This window comes from Odontesthes bonariensis, chromosome 4 (genome assembly GCF_027942865.1).
Source record: "Odontesthes bonariensis isolate fOdoBon6 chromosome 4, fOdoBon6.hap1, whole genome shotgun sequence".
NCBI lineage: Eukaryota > Metazoa > Chordata > Actinopteri > Atheriniformes > Atherinopsidae > Odontesthes > Odontesthes bonariensis.
The window spans coordinates 26,499,603-26,517,731 of NC_134509.1; the positions used below are offsets into that span (position 1 = coordinate 26,499,603).

Consider the following 18,129-nt stretch of genomic DNA (forward strand, 5'->3'; position numbering starts at 1 on the left):
AAACACAACTTGTTGCAACTTAAATTGGAAACAAAACATCTAACAATGTTCCAGCCCAACGGAACAAAGTGTATCTTACATCAGATCACATGCTTTTTTCCCCTCAACATGTGATCAGCACTGGCGATACTTAATATTTAATGTAAAGTATATTTTGTGTCTATTTCTTCATGCTAATTTCAGCAGGAAGCTTGTTTGTGCTCCTGAAATGGCTCAACTGAGGCATCTTACTGTCGGATGCAATCTGCGGGCAGGTCAGATTGGTGTTTCTCTGCCTGCATGAAAAGTTGATTCAATCCACTCCAATTAACAGAATGATTAACCTTAAAAAACACAGTAGGTAGAGCAAAACAAAGACCACGTGGGCTGTTAGCTGAGGCAAGTTTGTTTTAATTAACACTCGCAATATAATTTAAAGAAAATCTATAGAAAACAGATTTGTGTTGACTCAAAAGCATTCAGTGACAAAGAAGGGACATTATGCTTTCTCATGAGGATGTATTGGCCTGTCATCTACCTGCATGTTTCTGTTGGGGAAGCTTCAACCAAACCAGACTCCTGTACTCAATCAGAGTAGGGATAATCACCATTCATTTGCTTTACATTTCATTTAAGTATACAATGAACTAAATAAGGCTACCACTTCTCTTAATAGTGTTCCATAACGGATGCCAGTAAACAAAGTAGACAGAGGATGTTTGACAGAAAGGAGGGATGGATGAGTTTTTGCTCTGATTGAGAGCTTGTACTGTGAGCTCAGCGTTGTCGGGCAGCGCTTTCCCTTCCATTCTTTCAAACATTTCACATATGCCTCATAAAACGGATACTGCCTCCAACCACATAACCCCCTGAAGCAACAACAGTGGTCTAAAATGTTTAACGGAGGCTATGAAACCCAAACATAGCCACATGTGCATATAAAGCTCCCAATTTAACTGAATTTAAAATCTCAGCGACACTGTTATTTAACTGCATTTACACGACCACAGTGAGGTCTAATCATCTGACAAATGGTAGAAGATGCAGTTAAAACTGCTTCAGTTTTATTTGCTGTAATAACAAGGATGGTTTTGGTAAAAACTGCTGACGACCACATTTCTCTTCATAGGTTTTTGTACGTTCTCTTTGTGAAACTGTTTTGTAAATTTTACAGATAGAGCCACCAAAAAAAAAGAAGAAATCACACAGAATAAACAAAGGAGTTAACAACAACCATCTGAACGCGGTTTTATCCTGTAAATGTACAGCACCGTCACTGGAAACACGTGTTTCACAACTGAGGCGGGACACTCCTCGGGATAGAGGAGTTTTTTTTTTTTTTTCTTTTCTGTTAAACGCATTAAGACTAGAACAACTGCCACTGAGGATATGAAGACGAGAGAAGGAGAAGTGAGAGTAAGGCTACACACATAAACACTGTCTTATCTCACAACACAGCGGGTTTTGTTGGTGTGTCTGGGTTCCCCTTCAGCGTGGGTGTGTGTGTCTTGGTGTAATGGTGCTCTGCTTCAGAGGACTGAGTGGATCATCTTGTGGCCGTTGCCGGAGGGTTTGAGGCTTGTTGGAGGAGGAGCTCAGAGGAGGCGAGTTCAGACTGCTGAGGGGTCGTCTGTGTAGGGGTGGGAGATCAGGGAGAGGTCCTGCAGGGGAGGGGATCACTTGTTTGGGGGTTTGTAGGGTTCCAGAAGTTGCTTAGAGAACGTGTTGACCTTGTCGGAGCCTCGAACTTCATGGGGCAGCAGCGGTAACTTGACTATGTGGAAATCTTCATAAAGGTCCTCCATCTGTTGAAAAAAAAAGAAAAAGAAAAAAAACAATTAATGAATATATTTGACACTTAACTGCAAATATTTCAAATATTTGGTAAAAAGGAGGTCCCTGAGACGTACCTGATCTAAATATTTGGACTGAATTTTATGGCGGGCTTCACACATTTTACACGGCCTCTCTCCGTCGGGGAAAACAAGCTGGTTGACAATGATGTTGTGCGTGTCGATGCGGCACTTGGCCAGTTCCTGGATCAGTCGCTCGGTCTCATAGAGCGACAGGAACTCAGCGATACACACACAGATGAAGGTGGTCTGTTCCTAATGCCCGAATGAAAAGCAGAAAAAGGATGAACAGTTACACAACAAACACAGAAGCCCTCAGTATGTCGGACTAAACACCCATTTTATTCATCTTAAATATTCTTAAGTGTACAGTTGGTGAATTTCAACAGTCCAAGAAAACACCAGATTAATCCAAAACAACCTGCCACGACACTTAAAGCAGTCTTATAAAACAGGCCAGCTGTTTAAGTTTGGTAGGTGGGATATTATTGACTAAAAAATGAACAGTGTACAAAAATTTCAAACTTACGTTTAGACTTTGCTTGTAAAAATACTGCAAGTCTCACCCTGCTGTGCAAACTGAGTTGTCTCTTTCCCCCTTGTGTTGATTCATAAACGCAAAATTCAACCCATCCTATTTTCTGTTATGCAAGGAAGAGTCAGATAACTTTAACTATCATTCAATGCAGCTCGGGTGTCGCTTCGCAACAAGAAGGCGTCAGCTTTGAACCTCAGATAGGGCATTTCTGAGCAGAGTCTGCATGTTTTCCAAATACCCGTGTGGGTTTTAGTACTCCAGCTTCCTCGCTGTCCTAAAATCATGCATTTGTCAATGGGTAATGCTAAATTGGCTGTAATTGCGAATGTGCATTGTTGTTCGTCTCTGCATTAGTCTGCCCAGTCCAGGAGGAACGCCACCCATCGCCCTATGACAGCCGGGATAGGTTTTCATCATCCACTGTGCTCTCTGTCACCAGGCTTTCCATCACCTTTATCTAATCTAAGTTTTGATCCCTTCATTTCAGAGTTTGTTGGTTAAAAAACTGTCACCATCCAACGATCACCTCGATGAGCAAACTCATAGTAATCTGAGTGATGAGTAGAAACAGGCATATATTCACACCAGACATTATGCTCTGCGAACATGTCTTTCTGTTAACAAAAGGGGAGCTTTGCTCTCCGTTGTAGATCATGAAGCCCCCACCCAGGGGAAAATTAATGCGTACACCCTGGTGGTGTGATCCACATCAGATCGATAGCAGTGACTACTGCAGAGTCATTAGAAGCAGTACAGTGGGCTAACCACAACTGTGATGTGTGCGTTACTTACAGGGTCTTTAAACTGCTCGCTGACTGAGCGAATGACTGGCAGGGTTTCCTCAAGCTTGGAGGCCAGTTGGTCTGCGTTCATGTCGCCCAGACCAAGCATGTTACACATCTAGACACAGCAAAAGGAGAAATAAAAAACACAAAACTTTAGTTAATAATCTATGTAGAATCTAATCAGAATGGAGGGGAAAAAAAACAAAAGATCCCTCCTCACCTGAGAGATGAAGGGGCTGATCTGATTCTTGATCTGCATGAGGCGGCCCAGACCTCGCTCCACGATGGTGGGGAAGTTGAGCAGACGCAGCGTGTGGCCAGTGGGAGCAGTATCAAAGACCACCACCGAGAAGTTCATTCCTTTAACTAACCTGAGATGCAGATAGACGACATCGGTAAGTACAACACTCACCACCCTTTCTTGATAAGCCGATTATCAACATTAGAAAAAAAACGTGTCTGCTTTCCAGCAGCCATACTTTCATTAATTTATTTGTTTGTTTGTTTTTTACCTCATGACCTCTGCGTAGCTCATGGCCTCATCAATACCAGGGAAAGCGCTCATGGCCTCCTGCATCATCTTCTTGCCCATGCTGAGCATGTTGTCCTCCTCGAAAAACTCATCAGGCAGCTCCGCCACGCCCAGGCTCGGGTCAATCTCCTGTATTCACACATACAGGAGAGTCACACATTAAAAAAAATTTAAAAATTTAAAAAAAAAAAAAAAAAAAAAAAAAAAAAAAAAAAAAAAAAATCACTTACAAATGTTCTGCTCATGTTTTTCTGCCCCCAAGTGATTGACTTTTGCAACAGAGCGAGGCTTGTGATGAAACATAAAACCACCTATCCTCATGATTCTGATGAGATGAGGATATAATGCTCCTAATCTTCTAAAAAACAGGATGAATAAACTTCTTTATCTGTTTTAATAGCTGTATTTATGAAACTCTGCAAAAAGGAAAACACGAATAAGATAAGGACAATCAAGAACAACTAATAAAGGTTGATTTCCATACAGATGTTTGATCTTGCGACTATCTGCATAATTTTAAATCGCATGACTGAGATGACCTCTGAGTTGCTTCATGGGAATTCTGCCCTATTTCAGACCCTCATTCAACTCTACTTACTTACTTACTCCCTTCCTTCCTTCCTTCCTTCCTTCCTTCGCATGTCTCATAAGTGCTCCCAGTGTGCAAAGGGATTACTTGATGTGGCCTGACTTACCATTGCAAAGAGATTGTCATAACCCTTGACCTTAGTAGGCACCTTTGAGAACTTCTGGTCAAAAGCATCAGAGATGTTATGAGCAGGGTCTGTGGAGATGATTAGGACACTCTCCCTGACAGCAGCCAGCTGGACGGCCAAACTACAGCTGAATAGGAAAACACAGGGAGCAGATGGGTTCATACAGCCACCAAACAGGACAGGGTTTTTAAGTGCTGGACTGGAGCACTTTATTTCAGCAACTTCAAGTCTACAATTTTTTATTCAGATTTTGAGAGGATCACCTTGCTCCAGGTGCTTTGATGGGACTTTACTAAATTTACATTCAAATTACAGCCATCAAAGTTATTAAAGAAAAAGTGGTGCCCACAATGAGAGTTGTGAAAGTGACTTTTAAGATATCAACATATCAAGTTGTTCAATCATAAACCATCCTTATTAACCCCACGAGTGTAAAAAACAAACAGGTTGAGACACAAACTATCCAAAAATAAGGAAGAACGCTTCTCTATGTTCTGATATATTAGCATGAACATATTTTCTCTAACTGTGTCATGCTATTTTCATACTTTAAAAAAGGTGTGTCCTCTTACATGCAAGTTTGTCGGCTAACACCAGCTAGTAAAGTGTTTACCTCTACATCATAGAGTTGTCTATTAGCTAAACTAACAATATTCGCCCAGCACAATGAAGAAAGTTTTCCCGTTGAATTGCAGAAGAGATGCGAGGACAAACAAGTTTATCAAAGCGGTACAGAGACTCGTGAATCCATGTGTCAGATGGCTAATGTTAGCTGCTGACTGTGCTAGACAGCGTTCAACGACCCGGCAAACTGACACAGACGCTACTTTATTGGACATACAATACAGTAAGGATCATTTGAGATGGACATCTTAAGCAGAAAATTAACATCCGTTAAATTCTCGTTGTGTCAAAGTGAAATACGTTATTTATTTACCGACAATATCCGCGTCAACTTGTGTGAACAGTTAGCCTAACATAGCCATCTTAGCTAGCGACCTAGTCCCGAGTACATATCAACGTTTCCTTCTACTCACCTACACGTCGTTTTACCGACACCTCCTTTTCCACCAACAAAAATCCATTTCAGAGATTTTTGCTCGATAATATTCTTCAGAGTTGGTTCTAACGGCTCCACGTCAGGCGCATCTTCAAATTCGTCTTCCAATGAAGCGGCCATCTTGTCTGTGTACAGTCAACGTACAGCGCGTGGGATGTACCCAGACCGCTGCATTCACCGCTCCTCGGAGATTTGGCTTACAAAGTGTACATCATGTTTGTGCGATGCGATGCTTTTTTTCTGCGAAAACCGATTTAAAAAAAATAAAAAAAATAATTTTATATGCCGGATTTGATTCTGCTGGAATACTGTGTAATAGTTATTCTCACACTATTATTTGTACCTGTTATGATGCATTATCACGGCAACGGGAACGTTTTTTGTACGTGGGAGCAGCTAATAGAAAGCAAAGTGCCTGGAATAAAATCCCAAAATCCAGACGAGATGAAGAGGAGATCAAGGATGTGAAGCAGGGACAAAAAAAGAGAGAGGAGGAAGAAGATAGACGATCTTTGGTGCATAAAATGGATGTGGATAATGAAGATGCATCAGGACTGTCAGAAAGGCAGTGTTATACTTTTCAGTAGGCAATTTTATTTATAGAGCACAATTCGTACACAAGGCAATTCAAAGTGCTTCACAGCTACATAAAATCACAAGAAGGCGATAAAATCATTAAAAAAAAATAATAATAATAATACTAAAAATTTAAAAAAAATTAAAAACCCATTAAAAATAATCATTAATTAATTAATTTAAAAGTGAAGAGTGCAGATAATATACTTCCAGGTGTCATATGCACAGCTAAATAGAACTGTTTTCAGCCTGGATTTAAACATTGTCAGAGTTGAGGCCTGTCTCACATCTTCTGGAAGACTGTTCCAGATTTTAGGAGCATAAAACTGAAACGCAGCCTCACCTTGTTTAGTCCTGACTCTGGGCATCAGCAGGAGACCCCTCCCTGAGGTTCTCAGAGCCCGAGTTGGTTCATATGGCTCTAACATGTCAGGGATGTAGTTTGGCGCTTGACCATGAAGAGACTTGTACACAAGCAGAGCTGTTTTAAAGTCTATTCTCTGAGCGACAGGAAGCCAGTGCAGAGACCTGAGCACTGGACTAAGTAGTAGCAGGAACAACACTTTTCTAATATGTGCAGACGGAGAAGAAACAGTGAATGAGGAAGGAGGTGCCTCTGTTAATGACAGATGGTTTCATCTTAATTATGTCACTCAGAAGGAGAGTCTCTTTACCCCCAGATGTTGAACTGTTGGCTATGAGTTTCTGTCCATATTGTCAACTGAAAAAAAACCTGTTACCTGCCACTGCAGTGTGTGACATGATTGGTTAAATTGTTGCCAAGCTACAAAAACAACACCTAAATCTGTGCATGGCAATCTCTGAAGATTTGTATCACACCTCTCTCTGCTATACTTTAACTTTCTAAAGGTTTTGCCAACTGAGTGGACGCATATTTTCGAAGGTACAGCACAAATAAGTCCTATCATATGATTAATCAAATACAAGAAAAACAAATACAGCATGAAATTTCATAGTTTTTTACTGAAAAAAAACAAAACATTTATTAAAAAGATAATAACAATTGCCAATAACTTTATTTATTCATTTATTAAAAAGAAAATGACAATTGACAATAACCTTATTTATTCATTTATTAAAAAGATAATAATAATTGCCAATAACTTTATTTATCAATTGATTAAAAAGATAATTACAATTGCCAATAACTAACAAACAAAAGTTAAACAACTACAATTCACTGTCTTTTCTAAAATTGTACAAGCGAGAAAGCACTGGAAAATAAGGAGACACACATTTCAGAATGGAACCAGTCTGTTATGTAGGCTATATTTAATCTAAGAGTGTAATTTGCAAAAGATTTATATTTACTGAAAGAAAGAATTATATATTTGCTGGACTTACACATGAGTCATTACTCTTAAAGATATATTTTTATCTTCTCTTTGCTGCTACACAGAAAGCTGTAAGTCACACTTTAATTACACCTGTGCTAAAAGCAAAAAAAACAGCAAAGCAAACAAACAAAACACTCTCTGAAACACAACAGCTTTACAAGATTAAAAAAAATGTCCCATTTTTATGAATGCAGCACAAGACACGTGATGGGGCCTGACGGTAACGACGGTTACCTGATGAAATTAAATACGTGGCCAATGCGCTATTATAACACTGTATGAGTCATCAAACTGAAGGCTTGTTGTTGGACCCAAAGGTTTCCATTAAGAGTGATTCGTCACAAATAAGAGAACTTAGAAGTGCTTTAAAGCCAGCAACATCAGGGATCCTGCTCTACTTTTATGGGAGAATACCTTTCTAAACTAAAACAACTGAACTGAAATAAAAAAAAAAACAACAACAAATCAGTTATTACACAGTTATCAGTCAGAAATACATATGCAGTATGCATGTAGAAGAAAATAGCTGCAGATACAGAGTGAAAATGGGCTCTAATGAGAAAACATTCATATACATGAGCACATACATGATGTGATCACAGGATAAGGCACTCGTCTCCATGAGCACCTGTTCTTCGCTTTTCTTGTCTTCACCTCAGTACTACCATCAGACCTTTCACGTTTAATCCACCTGGATCCATCCCTTCTATCTCTGATTTCCACACAGTACCAAGCCAGAATCTTTATCAGTGTTGTCTGAGATCTCACACACTCCATCCCACTGGGAAAGGAGCAGCTTTTCTCTCCATCTGGTCTCTTACAATCAGTCTGTCGCAGCCAACGTGGCCAGAAAGTTGGGCCCAGATCAACCCACCAGTGGTGTAATTCACATGTTGTTGAGCGCACCAACCAGCCTCTGATTGAACTGGCTACATCTGAGGGAAGAGAGTCGAGGTCCAGCTGAGCAGCCTCCTTCTCCAGTTTCTGACGATGGACCGCTGCAGCCTCTCTCAGCTCTGGAGAAGCACTCAGGTTAAGCTTTCCTCCCTTGGAGGCTTTGGTTGGCTGATCTATGGACATCCAAAATGGATCGAAGGAGGATCCCAGACGACGCAGAAGGCGAGAAAGCCTGCAATGTTTGGGCTTGGGCATGTAGTGATAGTCTTCAGCGTTTGTCAGAATGGCGTAAGGACGGATCGGCTGCGAGAAAGATGGCAGACTAGCTCTCAGCTGAAGAAATGGTGAATCCCAGTCCATGTCCTCTTGTTCTTTAACAACAGTCATATTTGTAAGCTGATTTTGATTGGAAAGGTTAGAAGTAAAGGCAGATCCATGCAGCAGGACAGATACAGATGTCCAAAAAAGACAGATGCCAAAATGAAGGAGTATCCACATGGTCTTCAGGTCCTGAGGGTGGCATATAGGAATGGAAGTTTGTCTCTTTGTCTCTGTTTTTCCCTGTTAAGATTATGGCATCTCCTGGGACTCTGTGTACCAGACACCAGACATCCTTGAGTTGTTAAGCAATAACACTCTCAAGTTTTGAATCTTATCACAGAGAAAACACTGAACTGGAGTTCCCACCTCTCAATTAAGCCGCCAATGTTTAGACTAACTCACCAAAGCAAAAATAAATGACTTATCTGCCTTGATTTGGTTAAACTCAATAAGTTATCTCAATCTATTCAACAAGGTTTTTGTGTATTCATTTCCAGCAAATTTTGTTGTTTAACTGTAGCTCTTGTACTGCGCTGGAAGCCAATTAAAATGATCCTGGTCTATCTCTATTTATCAAGTGTTGTCGATAATGTCAATGCAGGAAAACATTTTCAAAAAGAACACAAGGACCCTGTTTGGGGCGCAGTGCCCCATTTATTCTCATTAACACACAATCAGCTTTCTGGGTCAAAGGCACATGATGGTGTTATATCAAATATATTTTCCACAACATTATTTGCTACCACTGTCTGTAAACACAAAGTTCTTTGTTCACATTAATATCATAATAATACATCTTAAATAAAGTTACATGAAGTTGTTTATATGTACATAAAGACAAAAAACAGCAGAAGTAAGAGTTAAAACAGCATCTACTTTATGATGTGAGTTGATTTGGCAGCAGTTCTGTGGAGTCTGGTGTTGATTTGTGTGTGTGCTCAGAGAACCCGACTTGGCACAGTGTACATCTGGTGTTTATTTCTATTTCATATCGCCCTGCACCCATTCCTGTCGTCCGCTCCTGCACTCAAAGAGAAAAAAGCTGGTCACGCGATGTGTCCTGCTGCCGGGTAGACTGTGGCGGAGGTCTGGGAGTGGAGGATGGCACTTTATGAACAGACTGGCTGCTGTTGTCTGCAGCCTTCGCCCGATCCTCCAGGAACTTATCAAACTCTGAAAAGGACATGTGCAGTTATAAATACACCTTCATGCACAACAAGGGAAATATTCTGAAATGTTATCTTTACAGGTCATTTTGTAAGAGAAAATATACCTTCACTAGAGACTCCCTCGCAAACTGAAGACTGCTCTTCCTGCTTTAAAAAAAAAAACAAAACCCACAAACAGTAAAGGTTTTTTTTTTTTCTACTGTCATCATATCTGGTGTTCATGCTCTCTCTTACCAGGTCACAAGATAACCATCTATCGACGTCATTCTGCACAGAGTTTTTTTCCAGTGTCATCTACAAAGGAACATAATCAAAAGAGAAACAGGATGACTCTGAGTTTCATTCATTTACATCACAATCACACAAATATTCATCTGAACTTAACTCGTGTGTGTGTGTGTGTGTGTGTGTGTGTGTGTTACTGTGATATACACACCCCTCCTGTGACCTGCAGCCTTGAGTCCAGAGCTCCCGCGAGGCCTTCCACCGCTCCAGGGTCCTCATATCTGACGCTGGATGCACATATGCACGCATAACATCAGTTTCACAAGCAAACTGAAATCAGTATTAGTCTTAAAAAAGTGAAAAGCTGTATATCTCATGTCTGAGCTTATTTTACCACATTCAAAAGCATTATCCATCCATTGTTGTGTCAAAATGTAAATAAATTATGTAAACTATTTGAATTTTAAAGCTCATGAAAAAGGCTTGTTTTTGTTTTTACAGCAGTCGAGTCGACAAAGTGGGAAAGGGCATCGTTAAAAGCTCTGCATTAATTATGATGTCTCTTTTAGACCCCAGAGAAAAACTCTCTTTCTAAAATTCAAAACTTAACCTCATGGCAAAAGTAAGCCCTGTTTTACAAAACAGAATGAAGTTAGATATGTTTTTACTACTAAAAACAGGATATTTCTGAGATAAAAATGTAGGCGGCCATGATCTGTCAAGTAAATCCCATCGCCTTATTTCAAATAAAAGAAGGATAACAGTATGATGAAGGTATGTGTGCCACCAGTCGGCTCTGCTCACTTTTTCCTCTGCTCAGCCAAGGAGCTGCCTCTGGTTTGGGCAAACATGTCAAACTCCTCCTCCTCTTCTGCCAAACAAAATTTCATATTTCACTGACAGTGGTTAGCTGGATGCTGTTGGAATTTTGGGCAAAAGCAGGTCAACAGAGCATTTACTTCAACCAGCGTTTTTTCCCCCCTGGATCACATAAGTCAACATGACATTTCTTATGATATAGCCCCTGCATTTCAAAACATTCCCTGCACATGTGATGTTCAGCCACAGCATCCACCAGAAATAAGTCAAACTGTAAAAATAACAAGATGGAATTTACAAGAGATTATACAAATGGATTTTGTAAGAGCAGCAGAGAGTTGTACCAAGTTTACTCACTGTGATTGGCTGGTTGCTGGTGATTGGTCCAGGTGCTCACTGTTGGTTGGCTGGAAGTCGTAATGACAGCTGGCTGTTTGTTGGTCGAAGGTTCGGGTCTCAGGTCGATGAGGCTTGGACTTGTGGCAGAGCTCTGCAGTGCAGAAGGTGTGACATTCAACTACCGAGTGAGCACTCACTTACTGTATATGTCATAAATGATGAAGAAAAATCTTCAAAACCACTTTTTTACCTGTCGTGCATTTGTAACCTGAGCCTTGTTCAGCCTGTCAAACCTAAAAGATAATTGTACGCCGTTAAGCACAATATGTTTGCGCCGACTTTCAAGAGTATAAACAGCAAAGCATGGTTGCAACCCACCTCTCATAGCGGATGAAGGCGTTGTTGAGGTCATCATTTACAATGAGCAGCTCTTCGATAAATCCTTCATCCTGCAGCTGTGGGATGAGCTCCACCACACGGGTTTGCATGTTTTTACACACAGCAAACAGCTGCTGCTTGGGCAGACCAGCAGAGAGATTAATTCATTCTCACTACAAATCAAATAAAATAATTAATCTTTGATACTAAATACGGTTCAATTATTTCATGCTTTTTTTTTTTTTTTTTTTTTTTTTTTAAATCAAACTGTTCCTACATTTCTCAGAATTTCCACAGACAACATGAGAATAAACGTAAGCCTCTTTCCCACTGCCTGGTACAGATTGACATTGCTCACTGTTTTGTGGTTTTCCTTAAAGTTTAGCTCCACATCATTGAGGTTGAAATGAAAAAAAAACTGCACGATTGATCTGATAGGATCAAGTGAGGGCGTACCAACAAGGCTTCTGCAGCAGCACTAAGCTCCTACACACACTGACACCATGCAGAGGAAAAAGGGCATTACATAAGACCAAAGGCAACGGTTATGTAGCAATGATGACGGCGATAAAGTGAATAGAAACAAGTGCCTCTGGATTTTTTACTACACATAAGATTTGTTAACAATGAAAGATGCACATCTTTGATTTTTCCAAGTATGACAGTAAAAGAATGCAGCATCAGAATAATATGCAAACTAACAACAAAATAGGAGGAACTGTCGATATGTTGAATATTTTGTAGCCATGGATAAGACAGGACCGTGTCCAAAAATCAGCCTTTGGTTTTGTTCTTATTTCCTAAAACCTATGAGATGGACTCTAGTGAGCCTTAAATTGAGACATTTTGCTTCATCTCTGTCAGCTGCTGAGTTGTGTAACTGTAATTTTGCAGAACTGTCAGGAAGTAGTGTTCAAGCCGTGGATACCATCCCATTTCCAAAAAAAGTTGAGAAGTTTTCTAAAATACAACAAAAACATAAACCTGTAATTTATCAACTCATTGTAACCCTAATCTAACAGACACAAATACAATGAACATGATGTTTTTGGTAGCGGGCAGATCATCCTTCTACAGCAGGTTTTGGCTTGGAATAATGTTTGGGTGTGTACGTGTCACAGGAGCATCCACTTGAATGCCAAGATTCAAGCTTTCTCAGCAGAACATTGCATTTTACCAAAAGCAAAGTAATTCACTTCACTTGGAAGTAGTTTTTCATGTTGTGGCTGATCGTTGAATAAAAGATGAATATACACACAGACTTTGGACAATATCAGCGATAATTGTGACATGAACACAAACACGCACCTGTAGCAGCTCTATATCATCAGTCTGGCTCTGTCCAGGTTTTAGTTCATTTAGCATTTCAGACATTACTGTGACATTTCCCTTCACCAGCCCCAGCTCACTTCGCAGCTTCTGTTCCTGGAATAAAATAAAAAAATAATTATTCTAAGAGTGGCTCTGACTATTTCCCAGGGGTCGTCTTTGCTGCGGAGACCAAGCATGTAGTTGATGTGAGCTTTCATAAAAGTCTGTGGCTTCTTTTGACAATTTATTCTAAGCTTCTTGCAGTACAGAGGAAAACAATTAAAAATATTCTACTTTTCAGATAACAAAGTATAGTAAACACGGTCAAAGACTAGTGCGCTCCTTAGGCTCTGAAGCACCAATCAAAACAAAACTGAAGCCAGTAACTGTACACCAATCTGTAACCAATCAGATACCAGAGCAGTTCTAACTGTCTCCAATTTAACCAATCAAAGTCAAATTGTGCCTTATCATTATCAAGGAACCTTAATACATTGTCCAAATGGCTCTTGTAATAATTAGAATGATAAAAAGATTTTTCAGATATTTTGGAGTATTAAGCATCCAACCCATTGTCATTGGATTTAACTGTCAAATCCAGGAATGGTTAAACACTACCCTTTGTTTTGGGCGAGCCTTAAAGGCCTGCTAACAGAGTAGCTACTCTCCAACTTGACTACTTATGGCAGTCTACAAACTCCTAAGTGGTTTTGTAGATGCATGTCCGCTGTAGCTGTCTCCTGCAACTCGAGCTCTGAACATGGTTCTGCGACTCACCCGTGATGGAACTCCATGAACGCATGTCTATATGTTTCAGTTTTTTGTTGCCACTTGGGAGCAGAATCAGAAATATGTGGAGCAATCTGAGGAATGGGCTACTCTTGCCTGTGTTTTTTGGAAAAGACAAAAGTCGAAGTGGTGAAAGGGTGGTGCTGCTAGGTTTTTGGAGGACAACACTTCTGTTCATTTGCTTTGAGCAAAAAAAAAAAAATACCACAAATGTGAGAAAAGATGGGGAGCAACCATAACTATGTAGGCAACTCATGACTGTGCTGTGGTTGGGCCTTTTGCCCCAGTTCCATAGAACAGAGTCAGGGAGACAAAGAATTTCTTTGTAGTGGAGTGAAACTGAGGGCTAAAATATTAATCTTATGCTGAAGTACCTTGTTACTGGCTGAGCTGTTGCAAAAGTAGACTGAAATAGGGCGTTTAATGTTAGTGATGTGCAAAAAAAAAAAACATTTTCTTTTTCACGACAGTCGTGTCATCTGCCGTTTTAGTTCTTTAAGAAAAAAAAAGAAAAAGAGACGGGGACTAATGACTATAAAATAAATATAGTGTTTTAATGTGAAGAGAATATTTGTGATATTTTAATATAGGTTTCACTCTGCAATTATCCCTACATGCATCACCTGTGAGGAGTCTTTATCAGTTCATCAAGTTATTGACTAACAGGTGTTTTTCAGGCATTTTTATGTAGAGATACCTGCTCTGCAGACATTGAGACTGGTCCATCACTGGGCTGGACTGGGGGTGAGGTAATCTGGCTGGAGACACTGGCAGGAGCTTGTGGTTGTGACTGATCTGTGGGAGCAGTGGCAGGGGTCACCCCAGGAGTCTCATCTTCTGGGATACTCTGAAAGATTTGTCAGAAAGATTCAAATATAGATAGATGTTGATACAATGCGTTTGTTTGTGTGTCATACTTCCAATTAACAGCCAGTCTCACCCTATTTGGAGTGTGGATCGGGGACAGTGCATCTAGGTCTGTCATGGGGAATTCCAGACCTCGCCTCCTCAGGTCATCATACACGTATACCACCCCCGCCAGGGAGGGAGAGCTACGAAATGCATCAGCCCATGACTGGAAATGAATGGGAGAACATGTGACTAATTATAAAGAGATGACTAGCTTCTGAATCTGCATTCAGTGACAGATTTCACAAGACAAAAGAAAGAGTTAATCAAAAAACGACTATTCTCACCCTATTTTGACTCTATCTAATGTCATCATTCCTTCTAACAAACAGTAACAGACAAGTTGCTTTGACTATGTGACATAAGAATGCACATTACAAAGTACATTCAAGATAACACTGTTGTACATGTCCATAGACATAACAGAGTGGAAGTTAAGTAGACCCTATGAGCCATGGGACTTCAAAACACCCTCAGACTGTCTCATAACAATGTTCACGACCCTGTCAAACTGCTAAATAAGGTCATCAATAAGAAAGATATCATACTAGAACTGAAACTATCAATTGTAGTTTCACCATAAAGAGATTCAGAATAATTGTGAATGTGCCAGTATGTCACATTTTAAAATATCTTAGCTCTTGCAGTTGGCGCACACATACCTGAATGAGGCTGAGAACACGGTCATGGAGGACATTGGGAGGGTTGTATTTGGGCAGAATAGAACGGACCAAAACTCCTTCTACAAACTCCTGCGTGGCCACCAAAACCTGGAAGCGATGGCCGCAATTCTTCACGCAGGCCTCAAGAACCTATGTGAGCGAAATGCAATACTATAAATACAAAAACTGTGATTCCAAACACAAAAATGATAAAGATTTTAACATTTTTCTCTCAGGTCCAGTGAAAATTTGAACATTTACTCAAGTAAACACACAAGCCATCTCTTCTTGGTAGGCAGGCAACCATGATAAGGCTAATTCTGGCCTTTAAACAACTCTCTTACACCTGATATAACATGACAACATATCAACTAAAAAAAACAAAAAAAACATACAATCATCACTCACAGTGAGAGCCAACATAATCTCTCTGAAGTTATTGTTTCCTACTATCCTCTTCTTGATAGCTTTGACTCCATCTTTTGGCCTGAAAGAAAACAACTCTGCATCAGATGATGTTTGCTTAGTCATCCCTTTAAATATTCTAAAACAAAAAATACTATAAAGATGACAAAAAATAAAGAAGAAGCCATTATAGTTCACAAATCAAGTCAGTGATCAGTTTTTACATCTCACTTCCACAACCACATTCAGACCTATAATAAAATGACTCATTACGTCACTGCGCCTCATTATAAAATTCTCAAAGTAGGTCATTTGGATGCAGTCAGCGGCACAGCTGTGTAGAGAGAAACAATTTAACAATAAAAGAGGCAACACAGTAAAAAAAACAACACGAAATAAAACATGTAGACTTTTACAAGAATTATTAAATTATTAAGCAGGATGATCTTCGTCTCTGTGGATCTGTGTCTCCACTGATGAGAAACTCAGGCTAACTAAACTCAACACATGACATCGTCCCTACCCGTCGTCCGTCTCGTTGATGATGTCACAGATCTCCATGTTTAGACCCCAGTCCTCTGACGGTAGGGAGCCGCTGGTTGCTCGCTCTGCAAACAGAGGGGCAATCCAGAGGGGGAATTAATGCTGTATTAAAGGAGTAACAATAATATGGGAATGCATGAATGTCACATCAATTATACTCTCCTTCAATATCATAACAGAATCCAGCAAGACAACTGGAGACAACACAAGAACTTTGTACCTGTGATTATAAATATTTTAGGTTTAGTTTCTCCTTCAACTCCCTTCCTCACGACACTTAGGCCTCAATCCTATGAAGAAATTGAGGGCCTATCTAGAACATCTAGGTTCTAGGAAACTCTATCTAGGTTTTACAGTGAGGCAAGACAGGCAAAATGATAATTTTGTAATATTTTATACATTTAAAAATGGTGGATAAAGAAGTGAATTTGGGGAAATTCTCTTTGTGAACTATGTGCACTGAAGTTTCACTGTCAATTTGGACTTAGAGCTCTGTTAAATGAACCCAGGGGAATACAATTTGCATAACAGCCATGCATTCAGTGCATCGCAGCATTGCAGTGAAAATAAAGGGTCCCACCCAGTTTCAACCTGTCAGAGCAGCACATACATATTATCAAATATAAAAGTGACTAGTAACCACTAAATATATTTAGAAATAATAATGTTGTGAATTGGCCCTGTATTAATAAAACTGATTTGAATTTAATTGAAAATAGGCTTCCACCTTTTCCTTGAAACTATTAAGCAATCAAGGCCAGCTTTTTGCACTCCAACCTTCACAGGCTCCTCATAAGTCTCTAATCTCCTTCATTCCTTTGCACAAGCCACACTTCACCGAGCCCTCACCCTTGCCTTTCTCAACTCCTTTCCCCTCCCCTCCACTCCCCTCCCCTTCCCCAGCTCCCTCCTTCATGTGACTGTCAGCTGCTCTGCTCTCTGTTCTCATTTGCCTCATAAGTAGCTGACATCTATGTGTGAGAAAGTGAACGGACGAGATAAGAAGAAGCGAGGGGCTCAGATGGGTGAGAAGTCACCACGCATGCCTGCACAGATGCGTAGTCTGCCCAGGCATCAGCAGCTGGCCTGCAGCTTTTAGAGAATAGGAAGGATTCACAGTTTTTTAGCAACTTGGTAAAAGAAAAAGGGGAAGTCGGCAGCCATTTAGAAGAAACTCTGCTGCTTTACAAACCTGTGCGCCATGAAAAGATTTGCTGAGACACCAGCCACACTTCTGTGAAACTGTCATTTGATGAAAACACACCAGTACCTGAGGAAGTGAGAGGAAACACCAAGCGGCTCCCTAATTCGCCAAATGCTTTGTCGTTTAACTTAATCGACCAATCACATGCTAGTATTACGACTGAGTCCCACCTCCGCATGCGTCATCGCCTTTTAACACATTTGTATATTTTTGACAATTTCGGAGTTTTTCTTGCAATACTTGACTATGAGAACCGTCAACAACTTGTTTTACCCCGTCTCCTTGGCAGTGTGGTTTTAAAAATAATATCACACATGTTGGTGAGGGAGTAAATTGTCCAAATGACAACAAGCAAAGCTGTTAACATTTCAAAACCCAATTTGACTTACCGATTCTCTGGCCGACGGGCGTTGAAAATGGGTTTCCGATGAGGAACTCCATTTTCTCCCCTAAAGAAAACATTCTCGAAAGTGATAGCTGTTTACACTCAGACTGAAACAGCTCCGGGACCGTGGGGCTCCGGACCACTGTATTTCCTTTTGCTTTCAGTGTCAAGCCGCTGTTTTCAGAGGCACACCAGCTCCGTGAGGGGTCACGTGAAAACGCACAGAGCCAGGAAGCAGCAGACATCAACACACAGACACACAACCGCTGCTTTAATCACATTTTCAGCTGTTTTATCTATCCACAAACTCTTTCCTGTATTGATTTTATATCATTTAAAAAGCTCTTTTCACCTTCCAATGATCAAAATAAAACAA

At 40.3% G+C, this 18,129-nt stretch overlaps 3 protein-coding genes across 4 annotated transcripts; all 3 read right to left on the bottom strand.

Moving 5' to 3' along the window:
• Window positions 1–369: 369 nt before the first annotated feature.
• get3 (guided entry of tail-anchored proteins factor 3, ATPase) lies at window positions 370–5,613 on the bottom strand. The gene is made up of 7 exons (XM_075463740.1): window positions 5,441–5,613; window positions 4,383–4,530; window positions 3,668–3,816; window positions 3,376–3,526; window positions 3,163–3,270; window positions 1,890–2,087; window positions 370–1,784 (listed from the first exon to the last, which is right to left on the bottom strand). Exons 1-7 carry the CDS (start codon window positions 5,581–5,583, stop codon window positions 1,656–1,658), a joined length of 1,026 nt encoding a protein of 341 aa, XP_075319855.1. The 5' UTR covers window positions 5,584–5,613; the 3' UTR covers window positions 370–1,655.
• Window positions 5,614–7,415: 1,802 nt separating this feature from the next.
• On the bottom strand, window positions 7,416–8,792 carry LOC142379135 (noggin-2-like). The gene has a single exon (XM_075464272.1). The coding sequence runs from the start codon at window positions 8,790–8,792 to the stop codon at window positions 7,965–7,967; it is 828 nt and encodes a 275-aa protein (XP_075320387.1). The 3' UTR covers window positions 7,416–7,964.
• A 453-nt stretch (window positions 8,793–9,245) lies between these two features.
• LOC142378828 (target of Myb1 membrane trafficking protein) lies at window positions 9,246–17,960 on the bottom strand. Of its 2 annotated transcripts, none has more exons than XM_075463742.1 (15): window positions 17,758–17,960; window positions 16,145–16,229; window positions 15,625–15,703; window positions 15,217–15,366; window positions 14,586–14,720; window positions 14,343–14,492; window positions 12,854–12,970; window positions 11,546–11,679; window positions 11,418–11,460; window positions 11,186–11,318; window positions 10,814–10,880; window positions 10,221–10,296; window positions 10,019–10,078; window positions 9,889–9,928; window positions 9,246–9,788 (listed from the first exon to the last, which is right to left on the bottom strand). In XM_075463742.1, the coding sequence occupies exons 1-15, from the start codon at window positions 17,828–17,830 to the stop codon at window positions 9,643–9,645; spliced, it is 1,488 nt and encodes a 495-aa protein (XP_075319857.1). In that variant the 5' UTR covers window positions 17,831–17,960; the 3' UTR covers window positions 9,246–9,642. The 2 variants fall into 2 exon arrangements, with proteins under 2 accessions (XP_075319857.1, XP_075319856.1); XM_075463741.1 differs by having other exon boundaries at window positions 9,889–9,931.
• Between the last annotated feature and the right edge of the window lie 169 nt (window positions 17,961–18,129).

What these genes read in the sequence shown, in the direction of transcription:
- get3 (XM_075463740.1), bottom strand. Translation starts at nt 5,583, where the DNA reads ATGGCCGCTTCATTGGAAGACGAATTTGAAGATGCGCCTGACGTGGAG. An exon ending in AGCTACGCAGAGGTCATGAG is followed by an intron (nt 3,527 to 3,667) that starts GTAAAAAACAAA and finishes TCTGCATCTCAG; the next exon opens with GTTAGTTAAAGGAATGAACT. An exon ending in AGTCCAAATATTTAGATCAG is followed by an intron (nt 1,785 to 1,889) that starts GTACGTCTCAGG and finishes TTTTTTCAACAG; the next exon opens with ATGGAGGACCTTTATGAAGA.
- LOC142378828 (XM_075463741.1), bottom strand. Translation starts at nt 17,830, where the DNA reads ATGTTTTCTTTAGGGGAGAAAATGGAGTTCCTCATCGGAAACCCATTT. An exon ending in TCTCAATGTCTGCAGAGCAG is followed by an intron (nt 12,971 to 14,342) that starts GTATCTCTACAT and finishes ATTTTATTCCAG; the next exon opens with GAACAGAAGCTGCGAAGTGA. An exon ending in GATGGTTATCTTGTGACCTG is followed by an intron (nt 9,932 to 10,018) that starts GTAAGAGAGAGC and finishes TTTTTTTTAAAG; the next exon opens with CAGGAAGAGCAGTCTTCAGT.
- LOC142379135 (XM_075464272.1), bottom strand. Translation starts at nt 8,792, where the DNA reads ATGTGGATACTCCTTCATTTTGGCATCTGTCTTTTTTGGACATCTGTA.